Source organism: Oncorhynchus mykiss, chromosome 10 (assembly GCF_057628025.1).
Source record: "Oncorhynchus mykiss isolate SJ-2025 chromosome 10, ASM5762802v1, whole genome shotgun sequence".
Taxonomy (NCBI): domain Eukaryota; kingdom Metazoa; phylum Chordata; class Actinopteri; order Salmoniformes; family Salmonidae; genus Oncorhynchus; species Oncorhynchus mykiss.
Window position 1 is genome coordinate 88,129,399 of NC_143031.1, and position 18,246 is coordinate 88,147,644.

Genomic DNA, 18,246 nt, shown 5'->3' on the forward strand with positions numbered 1-18,246 from the left:
GAAGAGAGGGAGGTGGATGGAGAGAGAGAAGAAGAGAGGGAGGTGGATGGAGAATGGGCTATAGGTCTCTCTCCAGTCCATTAACTGAAACACAGTTCTGTTCCAGAGGTCAGTCATCCCTCTAATCTCTCTGAGTTCAGAGACCAAGATATCCAGTTATCCTTCCAGATATCAGTGATCTAGTATCTCTTCTCCTCTGTGAGGTCAAGCCAGGACAGAGTTTATTGTTCATAGTCTCTCTTCCATCCTCAGGTTCACCACGGGGTTGGGAGGTCACAGAAAGGTCACGCCCTCTTCCTCTTAATGGTCCCTGACCTTTAACACCTGACCTATGAACCTGGGCTGCTGGTAGGGTTAGAGGTTATCTGACCTTCTGTAGTTCCTCTCTCAGCCAGGAGGGGAGAGGCTGACCCAGCCGATGTCCCCTGAACTCTGACCTCTAACCCTGTTAGCTGACCTTCTGTAGTTCCTCTCTCAGCCAGGAGGGGAGAGGCTGACCCAGCCGGTGGAGCAGCTTGGACAGGTCTATGTTGTGTTCCCTATAATACCTGGACAGGTAGGACCGTGCCTAGAGAGAGAGAGAGAGAGAGAGAGAGAGAGAGAGAGAGAGAGACTATAATACCTGGACAGGTAGGACCGTGCCTAGAGAGAGAGAGAGACTATAATACCTGGACAGGTAGGACCGTGCCTAGAGAGAGAGAGAGAGAGAGAGAGAGAGAGAGAGAGAGAGACTATAATACCTGGACAGGTAGGACCGTGCCTAGAGAGAGAGAGAGAGAGAGAGACTATAATACCTGGACAGGTAGGACCGTGCCTAGAGAGAGAGAGAGAGAGAGAGAGAGAGACTATAATACCTGGACAGGTAGGACCGTGCCTAGAGAGAGAGAGAGAGAGAGAGACTATAATACCTGGACAGGTAGGACCGTGCCTAGAGAGAGAGAGAGAGAGAGAGACTATAATACCTGGACAGGTAGGACCGTGCCTAGAGAGAGAGAGAGAGAGAGAGAGACTATAATACCTGGACAGGTAGGACCGTGCCTAGAGAGAGAGAGAGAGAGAGAGAGAGAGACTATAATACCTGGACAGGTAGGACCGTGCCTAGAGAGAGAGAGAGACTATAATACCTGGACAGGTAGGACCGTGCCTAGAGAGAGAGAGAGACTATAATACCTGGACAGGTAGGACCGTGCCTAGAGAGAGAGAGAGAGACTATAATACCTGGACAGGTAGGACCGTGCCTAGAGAGAGAGAGAGACTATAATACCTGGACAGGTAGGACCGTGCCTAGAGAGAGAGAGAGACTATAATACCTGGACAGGTAGGACCGTGCCTAGAGAGAGAGAGGATGACGGGATGGTAGATAAAGGGTATCCTCAAATCTTCTTTCGATCTCTCTTTGTGTGGTGTGGTGTGTGGTATGGTGTTTGGTGTGTGGTATGGTGTGCGTCACAATAAGGTCATAACTTCCTGTAAGGATCTGATTGAGGTCATACCTTCTTGTAAGGATCTGATTGAGGTCATAACTTCCTGTACGGATCTAATTGAGGTCATAACTTCCTGTAAGGATCTGATTGAGGTCATAACTTCCTGTAATGGATCTGATTGAGGTCTAACTTCCTGTAAGGATCTGATTGAGGTCATAACTTCCTGTAAGGATCTGATTGAGGTCTAACTTCCTGTAAGGATCTAATTGAGGTCATAACTTCCTGTAAGGATCTGATTGAGGTCTAACTTCCTGTAAGGATCTAATTGAGGTCATAACTTCCTGTAAGGATCTGATTGAGGTCATAACTTCCTGTAATGGATCTGATTGAGGTCTAACTTCCTGTAAGGATCTGATTGAGGTCATAACTTCCTGTAAGGATCTGATTGAGGTCTAACTTCCTGTAAGGATATGATTGAGGTCATAACTTCCTGTAAGGATATGATTGAGGTCATAACTTCCTGTAAGGATCTAATTGAGGTCATAACTTCCTGTAAGGATCTGATTGAGGTCTAACTTCCTGTAAGGATCTAATTGGGGTCATAACTTCCTGTAAGGATCTGATTGAGGTCTAACTTCCTGTAAGGATCTGATTGAGGTCTAACTTCCTGTAAGGATCTGATTGCCTGACGTTTTCCAGCCTGCAGCAAAGCCCTGTGGGAAATCTGACCACGCCAACTCCACAGCCTCTGGTATGACTGTGGTTGTGTGTGTCAGTGTGTTTTACCTCTGGTATGACTGTGGTTGTGTGTGTGTGTGTGTGTCAGTGTGTGTTACGTCTGGAATGACTATGGTTGTGTGTGTGTGTGTGTGTCAGTGTGTGTGTGTGTCAGTGTGTGTGTGTCAGTGTGTGTGTCAGTGTGTGTGTGTGTCAGTGTGTGTGTGTGTGTGTGTGTGTGTGTGTGTTACATCTGGATTGACTATGGTTGTGTGTGTCAATGTGTGTGTCAGTGTGTGTGTGTGTCAGTGTGTGTCAGTGTGTGTGTGTGTGTGTCATTGTGTGTGTTACCTCTGGTTCCATAGGAGGATACTCCAATCCTTTACTCCACAAACACTTAGTCTTCCCCCCATCTAAAAGCTGACACCACAAACCCGTCTGCTGGTCAAACCTGGAGAGAGAGAGAGAGAGAGATAGAGAGGGAGAGAGAGAGAGAGGGTAGAGAGAGGGGGTAGAAAGAGAGAGAGAGGGAGGATAAAGAGGAGTGGGAGAGAGAGAGAAAGAGAGGGGAGAGAGAACGTGGAGAGAGACAGTAGTTCAGAGAGAGAACGTGGGAGAGTCATGTAACGTAAAGGAGAGTCTGTGTGTGTGTGTGTGTGTGTCTGTTTGTGCGCGTGTGTGTCTGTGTGTGCGCGTGTGTGTCTGTGTGTGCGTGTGTGTCTGTGTGTGTTTGTGTGTGTACCGTAGATTCTGTGTGTAGTTGTAGTGAGGAGTAATTCCCAGGACCTTCTGGACCTCCTCCATCACTGCAGCTGGATCTCTCCTCAACTGCTGTCCATCTATAACCATCAGCTACACACACACAGAGGCAGACAGACAGACAGACAGACAGACAGACAGACAGACAGACAGACGGACGGACGGACAGACAGACAGACAGACAGACAGACAGACAGACAGACAGACAGACAGACAGACAGACAGACAGACAGACAGACAGACAGACAGACAGACAGACAGACAGACCATAACACATTACTACAACATACTACTACGTGACAGGAAGTTATTTATTTTAAAACTTCATCAGGATAGGGGACAGTATTTTCACCTCCGTGCCCAAAGTAAACTGCCTGCTCCTCAGGCCCAGAAGCTAGGATAGGATATATCATTGGTAGATTTGGATAGAAAACACTCCAAAGTTTGGCAGGCGAAAACCTGAGAAAAATCCATCCAGGAAGTGGGATTTTTTTATGGTTGTAGTTTTCCCATTGGCTGCCTATACGGATTCCATTGACTTATGACTCAAATTGCACTTCCTATGGCTTCCACTAGATGTCAACAGTCTTTAGAAATAGTTTCAGGCTTGTATTCTGAAAAAAGAGGGAGTAAGACCACTCTGAGTGGACACTGCAGTGTCCCAGAGGTTTTTCATGCGCGACAGAGAGCCTTTCTTGTTTTCCTTTTATATTGACAAAGATGTTGTCCGGTTGAAATATTATTGATTATTACGACTAAAAACAACCTAAGGATCGATTAGAAACATGTTTGCCTGTTTTGACTGCCTTTGAGCCTTGAGGATGATTGAACTAAACGCACAAACAAAACTGAGGTGTTTGGATATAAAGAGGGACTTTATCGAACAAAACTAACATTTATTGAGTAAATGGGAGTCTTGTGAGTGCAACCATATGGAGATCATCAAAGGTAAGGGATTCATTTTATCTCTATTTCCGACTTGTGTAACTCTTCTACTTGGCTAGTTACTGTTTGTAATGATTTGTCTGCTGGGTGCTGTTCTCAGATAATCGCATGGTATACTTTCGCCGTAAAGCCTTTTTGAAATCTGAGAACATGGTTGGATTAACAAGAAGTTAATCCAGGTGTGTTAACCATCTCTCTAGGTGTCTATAGTAGAGTCCTGGGGTGTTAACCATCTCTCTAGGTGTGTACAGTAGAGTCCTGGGGTGTTAACCATCTCTCTAGGTGTGTATTGTACAGTCCTGGGGTGTTAACCATCTCTCTAGGTGTGTATTGTACAGTCCTGGGGTGTTAACCATCTCTCTAGGTGTGTACAGTAGAGTCCTGGGGTGTTAACCATCTCTCTAGGTGTGTATAGTAGAGTCCTGGGGTGTTAACCATCTCTCTAGGTGTGTATAGTAGAGTCCTGGGGTGTTAACCATCTCTCTAGGTGTGTATTGTACAGTCCTGGGGTGTTAACCATCTCTCTAGGTGTGTATTGTACAGTCCTGGGGTGTTAACCATCTCTCTAGGTGTGTACAGTAGAGTCCTGGGGTGTTAACCATCTCTCTAGGTGTGTACAGTAGAGTCCTGGTGTGTTAACCATCTCTCTAGGTGTCTATAGTAGAGTCCTGGGGTGTTAACCATCTCTCTAGGTGTGTATAGTAGAGTCCTGGGGTGTTAACCATCTCTCTAGGTGTCTATAGTAGAGTCCTGGTGTGTTAACCATCTTTCTAGGTGTCTATAGTAGAGTCCTGGGGTGTTAACCATCTCTCTAGGGGTCTACAGTAGAATCCTGGGGTGTTAACCATCTCTCTAGGTGTCTATAGTAGAGTCCTGGGGATGTTAACCATCTCTCTAGGTGTGTATAGTAGAGTCCTGGGGTGTTAACCATCTCTCTAGGTGTCTATAGTAGAGTCCTGGGGTGTTAACCATCTCTCTAGGTGTCTACAGTAGAGTCCTGGGGTGTTAACCATCTCTCTAGGTGTCTATAGTAGAGTCCTGGGATGTTAACCATCTCTCTAGGTGTCTATAGTAGAGTCCTGGGATGTTAACCATCTCTCTAGGTGTCTATAGTAGAGTCCTGGTGTGTTAACCATCTCTCTAGGTGTGTATAGTAGAGTCCAGGTGTGTTAACCATCTCTCTAGGTGTCTATAGTAGAGTCCTGGGATGTTAACCATCTCTCTAGGTGTGTATAGTAGAGTCCAGGTGTGTTAACCATCTCTCTAGGTGTGTATAGCAGAGTCCTGGGATGTTATCCATTTCTCTAGGTGTCTATAGTAGAGTCCTGGGGTGTTAGCCATCTCTCTAGGTGTGTATAGTAGAGTCCTGGGATGTTATCCATTTCTCTAGGTGTGTATAGCAGAGTCCTGGGATGTTATCCATTTCTCTAGGTGTCTATAGTAGAGTCCTGGTGTGTTAACCATTTCTCTAGGTGTCTATAGTAGAGTCCTGGTGTGTTAACCATTTCTCTAGGTGTGTATAGCAGAGTCCTGGGATGTTATCCATTTCTCTAGGTGTCTATAGTAGAGTCCTGGGATGTTAACCATCTCTCTAGGTGTGTATTGTACAGTCCTGGGGTGTTAACCATCTCTCTAGGTGTCTATAGTAGAGTCCTGGGATGTTAACCATTTCTCTAGGTGTGTATAGTAGAGTCCTGGGGTGTTAACCATCTCTCTAGGTGTGTATTGTACAGTCCTGGGGTGTATACCTGGTCAACAGGGTAGTGTGTTAGCCATCGCTCTAGGTGTGTATTGTAGAGTCCCGGGGTGAGACAGAGGTTCTGTAGTGATCGGATGTTGGACGGCGCCCCGCGTTGAGCGCTGATGACATCATAGAAGGAGAGCATCGACGTGGTGCGTTCCTCAAGAGCCTTCTGGTGCTGAAATACACCGCGTTAGAACACACACACACACACACACACACACACACACACACACACACACACACACACACACACACACACACACACACACACACCACACACACACACACACACACACACACACACACACACACACACACACACACACACACACACACACACACACACACACACACACACACACTCACACACACACACACACACACACCACACACTCACACACACACACACACACACACCACACACACACACACACACACACACACACACACACACACACACACACACACACACACACACCACACACACACACACACACACACACCACACACTCACACACACACACACACACACACCACACACACACACACACACACACACACACACACACACACACACACACACACACACACACACTCACACACACACACACACACACACCACACACTCACACACACACACACACACACACCACACACACACACACACACACACACACACACACACACACACACACACACACACACACACACACACACACACACACACACACACACACACACACACACACTCACACACACACACACACACACACCACACACTCACACACACACACACACACACACACACACACACACACACACACACACACACACACACACACACACACACACACACACACACACACACACACACACACACACACACACACACCTTTAATTTGAATTGAAGTAGTAAACAGGATACTGAATTTTGATAAACAACGAGCGAACAAAACATTAAGAACGCCTTTCTGATATTGAGTTGAGCCCCCCCGTTTGCCCTCAGAGGAGCCTCGATTCGTCGGGGACTCTACAAGGTGTTGGAAGTGTTGAAAGCGTTCCCCAGGGATGCTGACCCATGTTGACTACAACGCTTCCCACAGTTTGCCCTTTGGGTGGTTGGACCATTCTTGACATGCTTGGTAAACTGTTGAGCGTGAAAAACCCAGCAGCGTTGCAGTTCTTGACACAAACCCCCTGGTACCTACTGCCATACCCAGTTCAAAGGCACTTTCAACCTGTTGTCTTGCCCGTTCACCCTCTGAATGGCGCACATACACAATCACTGTCTCAATTGTCTTAAGACTTAAAAATCCTTCTTTAACCTGTCATCCTCCCCTTCATCTACACTGATTGAAGTGGATTTAACAGGTGACATCAATAAGGGATCAGAGCTTTCACCTGGATTCACCTGGTCAGTCTGTGTCATGGAGAGAGCAGGTGTTCCTAATGATTCACCTGGTCAGTCTGGGTCATGGAGAGAGCAGGTGTTCCTAATGATTCACCTGGTCAGTCTGTGTCATGGAGAGAGCAGGTGTTCCTAATGATTCACCTGGTCAGTCTGTGTCATGGAGAGAGCAGGTGTTCCTAATGATTCACCTGGTCAGTCTGGGTCATGGTGTTCCTAATGATTCACCTGGTCAGTCTGGGTCATGGTGTTCCTAATGATTCACCTGGTCAGTCTGAGTCATGGTGTTCCTAATGATTCACCTGGTCAGTCTGGGTCATGATGAGAGCAGGTGTTCCTAATGATTCACCTGGTCAGTCTGGGTCATGGAGAGAGCAGGTGTTCCTAATGATTCACCTGGTCAGTCTGAGTCATGGTGTTCCTAATGATTCACCTGGTCAGTCTGGGTCATGGTGTTCCTAATGATTCACCTGGTCAGTCTGGGTCATGATGAGAGCAGGTGTTCCTAATGATTCACCTGGTCAGTCTGGGTCATGGAGAGAACAGGTGTTCCTAATGATTCACCTGGTCAGTCTGGGTCATGGAGAGAACAGGTGTTCCTAATGATTCACCTGGTCAGTCTGTGTCATGGAGAGAGCAGGTGTTCCTAATGATTCACCTGGTCAGTCTGTGTCATGGAGAGAGCAGGTGTTCCTAATGATTCACCTGGTCAGTCTGTGTCATGGAGAGAGCAGGTGTTCCTAATGATTCACCTGGTCAGTCTGGGTCATGGAGAGAGCAGGTGTTCCTAATGATTCACCTGGTCAGTCTGGGTCATGATGAGAGCAGGTGTTCCTAATGATTCACCTGGTCAGTCTGTGTCATGGAGAGAGCAGGTGTTCCTAATGATTCACCTGGTCAGTCTGTGTCATGGAGAGAGCAGGTGTTCCTAATGATTCACCTGGTCAGTCTGGGTCATGGTGAGAGCAGTTGTTCCTAATGATTCACCTGGTCAGTCTGGGTCATGGTGAGAGCAGGTGTTCCTAATGATTCACCTGGTCAGTCTGGGTCATGGTGAGAGCAGGTGTTCCTAATGATTCACCTGGTCAGTCTGGGTCATGGTGAGAGCAGGTGTTCCTAATGATTCACCTGGTCAGTCTGTATCATGGTGTTCCTAATGATTCACCTGGTCAGTCTGGGTCATGGAGAGAGCAGGTGTTCCTAATGATTCACCTGGTCAGTCTGGGTCATGGAGAGAACAGGTGTTCCTAATGATTCACCTGGTCAGTCTGGGTCGTGGAGAGAACAGGTGTTCCTAATGTTTTGTCCACTCAGTGTATATTGTGATTATAAAACATCAAACATGTCATTATCAACACGCACATCAAGTACTGATGAAACAATTGACACTGACACATGTTGTTCAATATGGGGGGGAATACTACATTTCCCAGAATGCATTAGTGAAACCTCAAGTTGACCTGGAAGATGTTGAAAAAGAAGCCAATCAAATGACATGGTTGTTGGATAAATAACGGTCTGTTCTAAACACTGAGGTTATTAAAAGACCATATCAACACTGAGGTTATTAAAAGACCATATCAACACTGAGGTTATTAAAAGACCATATCAACACTGAGGTTATTTAAAGACCATATCAACACTGAGGTTATTAAAAGACCATATCAACACTGAGGTTATTAAAATACCACATCAACACTGAGGTTATTAAAAGACCATATCAACACTGAGGTTATTAAAATACCACATCAACACTGAGGTTATTAAAAGACCATATCAACACTGAGGTTATTAAAAGACCATATCAACACTGAGGTTATTAAAAGACCATATCAACACTGAGGTTATTAAAAGACCATATCAACACTGAGGTTATTAAAAGACCACATCAACACTGAGGTTATTAAAAGACCATATCAACATTGAGGTTATTTAAAGACCATATCAACACTGAGGTTATTAAAATACCATATCAACACTGAGGTTATTAAAAGACCATATCAACACTGAGGTTATTAAAAGACCATATCAACACTGAGGTTATTAAAATACCATATCAACACTGAGGTTATTAAAAGACCATATCAACACTGAGGTTATCAACAGACCATATCAACACTGAGGTTATTAAAAGACCATATCAACACTGAGGTTATTAAAAGACCATATCAACACTGAGGTTATTTAAAGACCATATCAACACTGAGGTTATTAAAAGACCATATCAACACTGAGGTTATTAAAATACCACATCAACACTGAGGTTATTAAAAGACCATATCAACACTGAGGTTATTAAAATACCACATCAACACTGAGGTTATTAAAAGACCATATCAACACTGAGGTTATTAAAATACCACATCAACACTGAGGTTATTAAAAGACCATATCAACACTGAGGTTATTAAAAGACCATATCAACACTGAGGTTATTAAAAGACCATATCAACACTGAGGTTATTAAAAGACCATATCAACACTGAGGTTATTAAAAGACCATATCAACACTGAGGTTATTAAAAGACCATATCAACACTGAGGTTATTAAAAGACCATATCAACACTGAGGTTATTTAAAGACCATATCAACACTGAGGTTATTAAAAGACCATATCAACACTGAGGTTATTAAAATACCACATCAACACTGAGGTTATTAAAAGACCATATCAACACTGAGGTTATTAAAATACCACATCAACACTGAGGTTATTAAAAGACCATATCAACACTGAGGTTATTAAAAGACCATATCAACACTGAGGTTATCAACAGACCATATCAACACTGAGGTTATCAACAGACCATATCAACACTGAGGTTATCAACAGACCATATCAACACTGTTTCCAGAGAAACGCGATGTAGGCCATCATTGTAAATAATAATTTGTTCTTAACTTGCCTCGTTAAATAGTAAATAAATAATTGAATAATAATAAAATGGAATTGACCTGCCAGATTTAATTACACACTTCCTGTCAAACTCAAAACTCAAATTCTGCATCCTGTTGTGTTTGAGTTGAATAGGAGTGTGTGTTACGGTCGTTGTGTGTGTGTGTGTGTGTGTGTGTGTGTGTGTGTGTGTGTGTGTGTGTGTGTGCATGTGTTTACCTGGTACCAGCTGTAAGCCCTGTCTGAGGGGTTGATCAGCACGGTCAGTATCTTGGCATCGTGTGTGTGTGTGTGTGTGTGTGTGTGTGTGTGTGTGTGTGTGTGTGTGTGTGTGTGTGTGTGTGTGTGTGTGTGTGTGTGTGTGTGTGTGTGTATACCTGGTACCAGCTATAAGCCCTGTCTGAGGGGTTGATCAGCACGGTCAGTATCTTGGCTTTAGGCAGCAGGGCGGCGGCGCGGCGAGGAGCGTCTTCTGAGTGGAAGTAGGCGGAGCTCTTCTCAAACAGGAAGTCACTGGTGACGTTAGATGGGAGCGGGAACAACTCCATATACCTAGACAGGAAGTACAATAATAGATATATAGTAAGGTAGATTACCAGTCTAGTCCCTGGTGGTAGTTGTATCATAGATATATAATAACATAGATTACCAGTCTATTCCCGGCTGGTAGTTGTATCATAGATATATAGTAACATAGATTACCAGTCTATTCCCTGGTGGTAGTTGTATCATAGATATATAGTAATGTAGATTACCAGTCTATTCCCTGGTGGTAGTTGTATCATAGATATATAGTAATGTAGATTACCAGTCTATTCCCTGGTGGTAGTTGTATCATAGATATATAGTAACATAGATTACCAGTCTATTCCCTGGTAGTAGTTGTATCATAGATAATGTAGATTGCCAGTCTATTCCCTGGTGGTAGTTGTATCATAGATATATAGTAATGTAGATTATCAGTCTATTCCCTGGTGGTAGTTGTATCATAGATATATAATAACATAGATTACCAGTCTATTCCCTGGTGGTAGTTGTATCATAGATATATAGTAACATAGATTACCAGTCTATTCCCTGGTAGTAGTTGTATCATAGATAATGTAGATTGCCAGTCTATTCCCTGGTGGTAGTTGTATCATAGATATATAGTAACATAGATTACCAGTCTATTCCCTGGTGGTAGTTGTATCATCGATATATATAGTAATGTAGATTACCAGTCTATTCCCTGGTGGTAGTTGTATCATAGATATATAATAACATAGATTACCAGTCTATTCCCTGGTGGTAGTTGTATCATAGATATATAGTAACATAGATTACCAGTCTATTCCCTGGTGGTAGTTGTATCATCGATATATATAGTAATGTAGATTACCAGTCTATTCCCTGGTGGTAGTTGTATCATAGATATATAATAACATAGATTACCAGTCTATTCCCTGGTGGTAGTTGCATCATAGATATATAGTAACATAGATTACCAGTATTCCCTGGTGGTAGTTGTATCATAGATATATAGTAACATAGATTACCAGTCTATTCCCTGGTGGTAGTGGTATCATATATATGTAATAACATAGATTACCAGTCTATTCCCTGGTGGTAGTTGTATCATAGATATTTAATAACATAGATTACCAGTCTATTCCCTCGTGGTAGTTGTATCATAGATATAAAACAACATAGATTACCAGTCTATTCCCTGGTGGTAGTTGTATCATATATATGTAATAACATAGATTACCAGTCTATTCCCTGGTGGTAGTTGTATCATAGATATATAGTAACATAGATTACCAGTCTATTCCCTGGTGGTAGTTGTATCATAGATATATAATAACATAGATTACCAGTCTATTCCCTGGTGGTAGTTGTATCATAGATATATAGTAACATAGATTACCAGTCTATTCCCTGGTGGTAGTTGTATCATCGATATATATAGTAATGTAGATTACCAGTCTATTCCCTGGTGGTAGTTGTATCATAGATATATAATAACATAGATTACCAGTCTATTCCCTGGTGGTAGTTGTATCATAGATATATAGTAACATAGATTACCAGTCTATTCCCTGGTGGTAGTTGTATCATCGATATATATAGTAATGTAGATTACCAGTCTATTCCCTGGTGGTAGTTGTATCATAGATATATAATAACATAGATTACCAGTCTATTCCCTGGTGGTAGTTGCATCATAGATATATAGTAACATAGATTACCAGTATTCCCTGGTGGTAGTTGTATCATAGATATATAGTAACATAGATTACCAGTCTATTCCCTGGTGGTAGTGGTATCATATATATGTAATAACATAGATTACCAGTCTATTCCCTGGTGGTAGTTGTATCATAGATATTTAATAACATAGATTACCAGTCTATTCCCTCGTGGTAGTTGTATCATAGATATAAAACAACATAGATTACCAGTCTATTCCCTGGTGGTAGTTGTATCATATATATGTAATAACATAGATTACCAGTCTATTCCCTGGTGGTAGTTGTATCATAGATATATAGTAACATAGATTACCAGTCTATTCCCTGGTGGTAGTTGTATCATATATATGTAATAACATAGATTACCAGTCTATTCCCTGGTGGTAGTTGTATCATAGATATTTAATAACATAGATTACCAGTCTATTCCCTCGTGGTAGTTGTATCATAGATATAAAACAACATAGATTACCAGTCTATTCCCTGGTAGTAGTTGTATCATAGATAATGTAGATTGCCAGTCTATTCCCTGGTGGTAGTTGTATCATAGATATATAGTAATGTAGATTATCAGTCTATTCCCTGGTGGTAGTTGTATCATAGATATATAGTAACATAGATTACCAGTCTATGCCCTGGTGGTAGTTGTATCATAGATAATGTAGATTACCAGTCTATTCCCTGGTAGTAGTTGTATCATAGATAATGTAGATTGCCAGTCTATTCCCTGGTGGTAGTTGTGTCATAGATATATAGTAACATAGATTACCAGTCTATTCCCTGGTGGTAGTTGTATCATATATATGTAATAACATAGATTACCAGTCTATTCCCTGGTGGTAGTTGTATCATAGATATTTAATAACATAGATTACCAGTCTATTCCCTCGTGGTAGTTGTATCATAGATATAAAACAACATAGATTACCAATCTATTCCCTCGTGGTAGTTGTATCATAGATATATAACAACATAGATTACCAGTCTATTCCCTGGTGGTAGTTGTATCATAGATATTTAATAACATAGATTACCAGTCTATTCCCTGGTGGTAGTTGTATCATAGATATATAGTAACATAGATTACCAGTCTATTCCCTGGTGGTAGTTGTTGGTGTTGAAGAACTGGACCTCTCCATACGTCTTGTTGCTGCGGAAGCTGCTAGAGATGGAAGGATGCATCAGGAGGAAGAGGCAGAGCTCTGTTGTTCCTGGAAAAGAGGAATCTGGACATTATTCAGGAAAAGAGGAGAGAAATCTGTTCATCAGGGAACACTGAGGGTTACTATAGGTCAGAGGAGTGTGTGTGTGTGTGTGTGTGTGTGTGTGTGTGTGTGTGTGTGTGTGTGTGTGTGTGTGTGTGTGTGTGTGTGTGTGTGTGTGTGTGTGTTTGTGGTTGCAGGGTTCAGTATCTAACGAGGAAGAAACATTTGACACCAAACAAGGTGCACTGAGCTGTACCCTCTCTACTACTCTCTCTCTCTACTCTCTCTCTACTACTACTCTCTCTCGCTACTACTCTCTCTCTACTACTACTCTCTCTACTACTCTCTCTATCTACTACTCTCTCCCTCTACTACTCTCTCTCTACTACTCTCTCTCTCTACTCTCTCTATCTCTACTCTCTCTATCTCTACTCTCTCTCTCTCTCTCTCTACTACTCTCTCTCTCTACTACTCTCTCTCTCTACTCTCTCTCTCTCTACTACTCTCTCTCTACTACTCTCTCTCTCTACTCTCTCTCTCTCTACTACTCTCTCTCGCTACTACTCTCTCTCTACTACTACTCTCTCTACTACTCTCTCTATCTACTACTCTCTCTACTACTCTCTCTCTCTACTACTCTCTCCCTCTACTACTCTCTCTCTACTACTCTCTCTCTCTACTCTCTCTATCTCTACTCTCTCTATCTCTACTCTCTCTCTCTCTCTCTCTACTACTCTCTCTCTCTACTACTCTCTCTCTCTACTCTCTCTCTCTCTACTACTCTCTCTCTACTACTCTCTCTCTCTACTCTCTCTCTCTCTACTACTCTCTCTCTCTATTACTCTCTCTCTCTCTACTACTCTCTCTCTCTACTACTCTCTCTCTCTACTCTCTCTCTACTACTCTCTCTCTCTACTACTCTCTCTCTCTACTACTCTCTCTCTCTACTCTCTCTACTACACTCTCTCTCTACTACTCTCTCTCTCTACTCTCTCTCTCTACTACTCTCTCTCTACTACTCTCTCTCTCTCTACTACTCTCTCTCTCTACTCTCTCTCTCTCTACTACTCTCTCTCTACTACTCTCTCTATAACTCTCTCTCTCTACTCTCTCTCTCTCTATTACTCTCTCTCTCTCTCTACTACTCTCTCTCTCTCTCTACTACTCTCTCTCTCTACTCTCTCTCTCTCTACTACTCTCTCTCTACTACTCTCTCTATAACTCTCTCCCTCTACTACTCTCTCTCTACTACTCTCTCTCTCTACTCTCTCTATCTCTACTCTCTCTATCTCTACTCTCTCTCTCTCTCTCTCTACTACTCTCTCTCTCTACTACTCTCTCTCTCTACTCTCTCTCTCTCTACTACTCTCTCTCTACTACTCTCTCTCTCTACTCTCTCTCTCTCTACTACTCTCTCTCTCTATTACTCTCTCTCTCTCTACTACTCTCTCTCTCTACTACTCTCTCTCTCTACTCTCTCTCTACTACTCTCTCTCTCTCTACTACTCTCTCTCTCTACTACTCTCTCTCTCTACTCTCTCTACTACACTCTCTCTCTACTACTCTCTCTCTCTACTCTCTCTCTCTACTACTCTCTCTCTACTACTCTCTCTCTCTCTACTACTCTCTCTCTCTACTCTCTCTCTCTCTACTACTCTCTCTCTACTACTCTCTCTATAACTCTCTCTCTCTACTACTCTCTCTCTCTACTCTCTCTACTACACTCTCTCTCTACTACTCTCTCTCTCTACTCTCTCTCTCTACTACTCTCTCTCTACTACTCTCTCTCTCTCTACTACTCTCTCTCTCTACTCTCTCTCTCTCTACTACTCTCTCTCTCTACTACACTCTCTCTCTCTATTACTCTCTCTCTCTCTACTACTCTCTCTCTCTATTACTCTCTCTCTCTCTACTACTCTCTCTCTCTCTACTACACTCTCTCTCTCTATTACTCTCTCTCTCTCTACTACACTCTCTCTCTCTATTACTCTCTCTCTCTCTACTACTCTCTCTCTCTATTACTCTCTCTCTCTCTACTACTCTCTCTCTCTCTACTACTCTCTCTCTATTACTCTCTCTCTCTCTACTACTCTCTCTATTACTCTCTCTCTCTATTACTCTCTCTATTACTCTCTCTCTCTATTACTCTCTCTCTCTCTACTACTCTCTCTATTACTCTCTCTCTCTCTACTACTCTCTCTATTACTCTCTCTCTCTATTACTCTCTCTCTCTATTACTCTCTCTCTCTATTACTCTCTCTCTCTACTACTCTCTCTATTACTCTCTCTCTCTATTACTCTCTCTCTCTACTACTCTCTCTCTCTATTACTCTCTCTCTCTATTACTCTCTCTCTCTACTACTCTCTCTATTACTCTCTCTCTATTACTCTCTCTCTATTACTCTCTCTCTCTCTACTACTCTCTCTATTACTCTCTCTCTATTACTCTCTCTCTATTACTCTCTCTCTCTCTACTACTCTCTCTATTACTCTCTCTCTATTACTCTCTCTCTATTACTCTCTCTCTCTCTACTACTCTCTCTATTACTCTCTCTCTCTATTACTCTCTCTATTACTCTCTCTCTCTATTACTCTCTCTCTCTCTACTACTCTCTCTATTACTCTCTCTCTCTCTACTACTCTCTCTATTACTCTCTCTCTCTCTACTACTCTCTCTATTACTCTCTCTCTCTATTACTCTCTCTATTACTCTCTCTCTCTATTACTCTCTCTCTCTACTACTCTCTCTCTCTCTATTACTCTCTCTCTCTCTATTACTCTCTCTCTCTCTACTACTCTCTCTATTACTCTCTCTCTATTACTCTCTCTCTATTACTCTCTCTCTCTCTACTACTCTCTCTCTCTCTATTACTCTCTCTCTCTATTACTCTCTCTCTCTATTACTCTCTCTCTCTATTACTCTCTCTCTCTACTACTCTCTCTCTCTACTACTCTCTCTCTCTATTACTCTCTCTCTCTATAACTCTCTCTCTCTATTACTCTCTCTCTCTATTACTCTCTCTCTCTACTACTCTCTCTCTCTATTACTCTCTCTCTCTACTACTCTCTCTCTCTCTACTACTCTCTCTCTCTATTACTCTCTCTCTCTATAACTCTCTCTCTCTACTACTCTCTCTCTATTACTCTCTCTCTCTATTACTCTCTCTCTCTATTACTCTCTCTCTCTATTACTCTCTCTCTATTACTCTCTCTCTCTATTACTCTCTCTCTCTATTACTCTCTCTCTCTACTACTCTCTCTCTCTACTACACTCTCTCTCTATTACTCTCTCTCTCTATTACTCTCTCTCTCTATTACTCTCTCTCTCTATTACTCTCTCTCTCTATTACTCTCTCTCTACTACTCTCTCTCTATTACTCTCTCTCTCTATTACTCTCTCTCTACTACTCTCTCTCTATTACTCTCTCTCTCTATTACTCTCTCTCTCTACTACACTCTCTCTCTATTACTCTCTCTCTCTATTACTCTCTCTCTCTATTACTCTCTCTCTACTACTCTCTCTCTATTACTCTCTCTCTCTATTACTCTCTCTCTACTACTCTCTCTCTATTACTCTCTCTCTCTATTACTCTCTCTCTCTATTACTCTCTCTCTACTACTCTCTCTCTATTACTCTCTCTCTCTATTACTCTCTCTCTCTATTACTCTCTCTCTCTATTACTCTCTCTCTACTACTCTCTCTCTATTACTCTCTCTCTCTATTACTCTCTCTCTACTACTCTCTCTCTATTACTCTCTCTCTCTATTACTCTCTCTCTCTACTACACTCTCTCTCTATTACTCTCTCTCTCTATTACTCTCTCTCTCTATTACTCTCTCTCTCTATTACTCTCTCTCTCTATTACTCTCTCTCTCTACTACTCTCTCTATTACTCTCTCTCTCTATTACTCTCTCTCTCTCTACTACTCTCTCTCTATTACTCTCTCTCTCTATTACTCTCTCTCTCTATTACTCTCTCTCTCTATTACTCTCTCTCTCTATTACTCTCTCTCTACTACTCTCTCTCTACTACTCTCTCTCTATTACTCTCTCTCTCTACTACTCTCTCTCTCTATTACTCTCTCTCTCTACTACTCTCTCTCTCTATTACTCTCTCTCTCTATTACTCTCTCTCTCTATTACTCTCTCTCTCTATTACTCTCTCTCTACTACTCTCTCTCTATTACTCTCTCTCTCTATTACTCTCTCTCTCTATTACTCTCTCTCTCTATTACTCTCTCTCTACTACTCTCTCTCTATTACTCTCTCTCTCTATTACTCTCTCTCTCTATTACTCTCTCTCTCTATTACTCTCTCTCTCTATTACTCTCTCTCTATTACTCTCTCTCTCTATTACTCTCTCTCTCTATTACTCTCTCTCTCTATTACTCTCTCTCTCTATTACTCTCTCTCTACTACTCTCTCTCTACTACTCTCTCTCTATTACTCTCTCTCTCTATTACTCTCTCTCTCTATTACTCTCTCTCTCTATTACTCTCTCTCTCTATTACTCTCTCTCTCTATTACTCTCTCTCTCTATTACTCTCTCTCTACTACTCTCTCTCTATTACTCTCTCTCTCTACTACACTCTCTCTCTATTACTCTCTCTCTCTATTACTCTCTCTCTCTATTACTCTCTCTCTCTATTACTCTCTCTCTCTATTACTCTCTCTCTACTACTCTCTCTCTACTCTCTCTCTCTCTCTATTACTCTCTCTCTCTCTATTACTCTCTCTCTCTATTACTCTCTCTCTCTATTACTCTCTCTCTCTACTACTCTCTCTCTCTCTATTACTCTCTCTCTCTATAACTCTCTCTCTCTACTACTCTCTCTCTACTACTCTCTCTCTCTATTACTCTCTCTCTCTATAACTCTCTCTCTCTATAACTCTCTCTCTCTACTACTCTCTC

General features: G+C 42.2%; 1 protein-coding gene across 2 annotated transcripts in view; it reads right to left on the bottom strand.

The window, feature by feature from the left end:
• Positions 1-262: 262 nt before the first annotated feature.
• ndst3 (N-deacetylase/N-sulfotransferase (heparan glucosaminyl) 3) overlaps positions 263-18,246 on the bottom strand; it is a 117,680-nt gene continuing 99,696 nt past the window's right edge. Inside the window, exons 11-16 of one of the 2 annotated variants that reach the window (XM_090188432.1) lie at positions 13,216-13,339; positions 10,272-10,446; positions 5,594-5,764; positions 2,884-2,993; positions 2,493-2,592; positions 263-568 (exon numbers count right to left, since the gene is read on the bottom strand). In XM_090188432.1, coding sequence (XP_090044558.1) covers positions 449-568; positions 2,493-2,592; positions 2,884-2,993; positions 5,594-5,764; positions 10,272-10,446; positions 13,216-13,339 — 800 coding nt within the window. In that variant the 3' untranslated portion in view covers positions 263-448. Of the gene's footprint in view, positions 569-1,181; positions 1,331-2,492; positions 2,593-2,883; positions 2,994-5,593; positions 5,765-10,271; positions 10,447-13,215; positions 13,340-18,246 lie in introns of those variants that run through there. The other variant, XM_090188433.1, reaches the window with a different exon arrangement.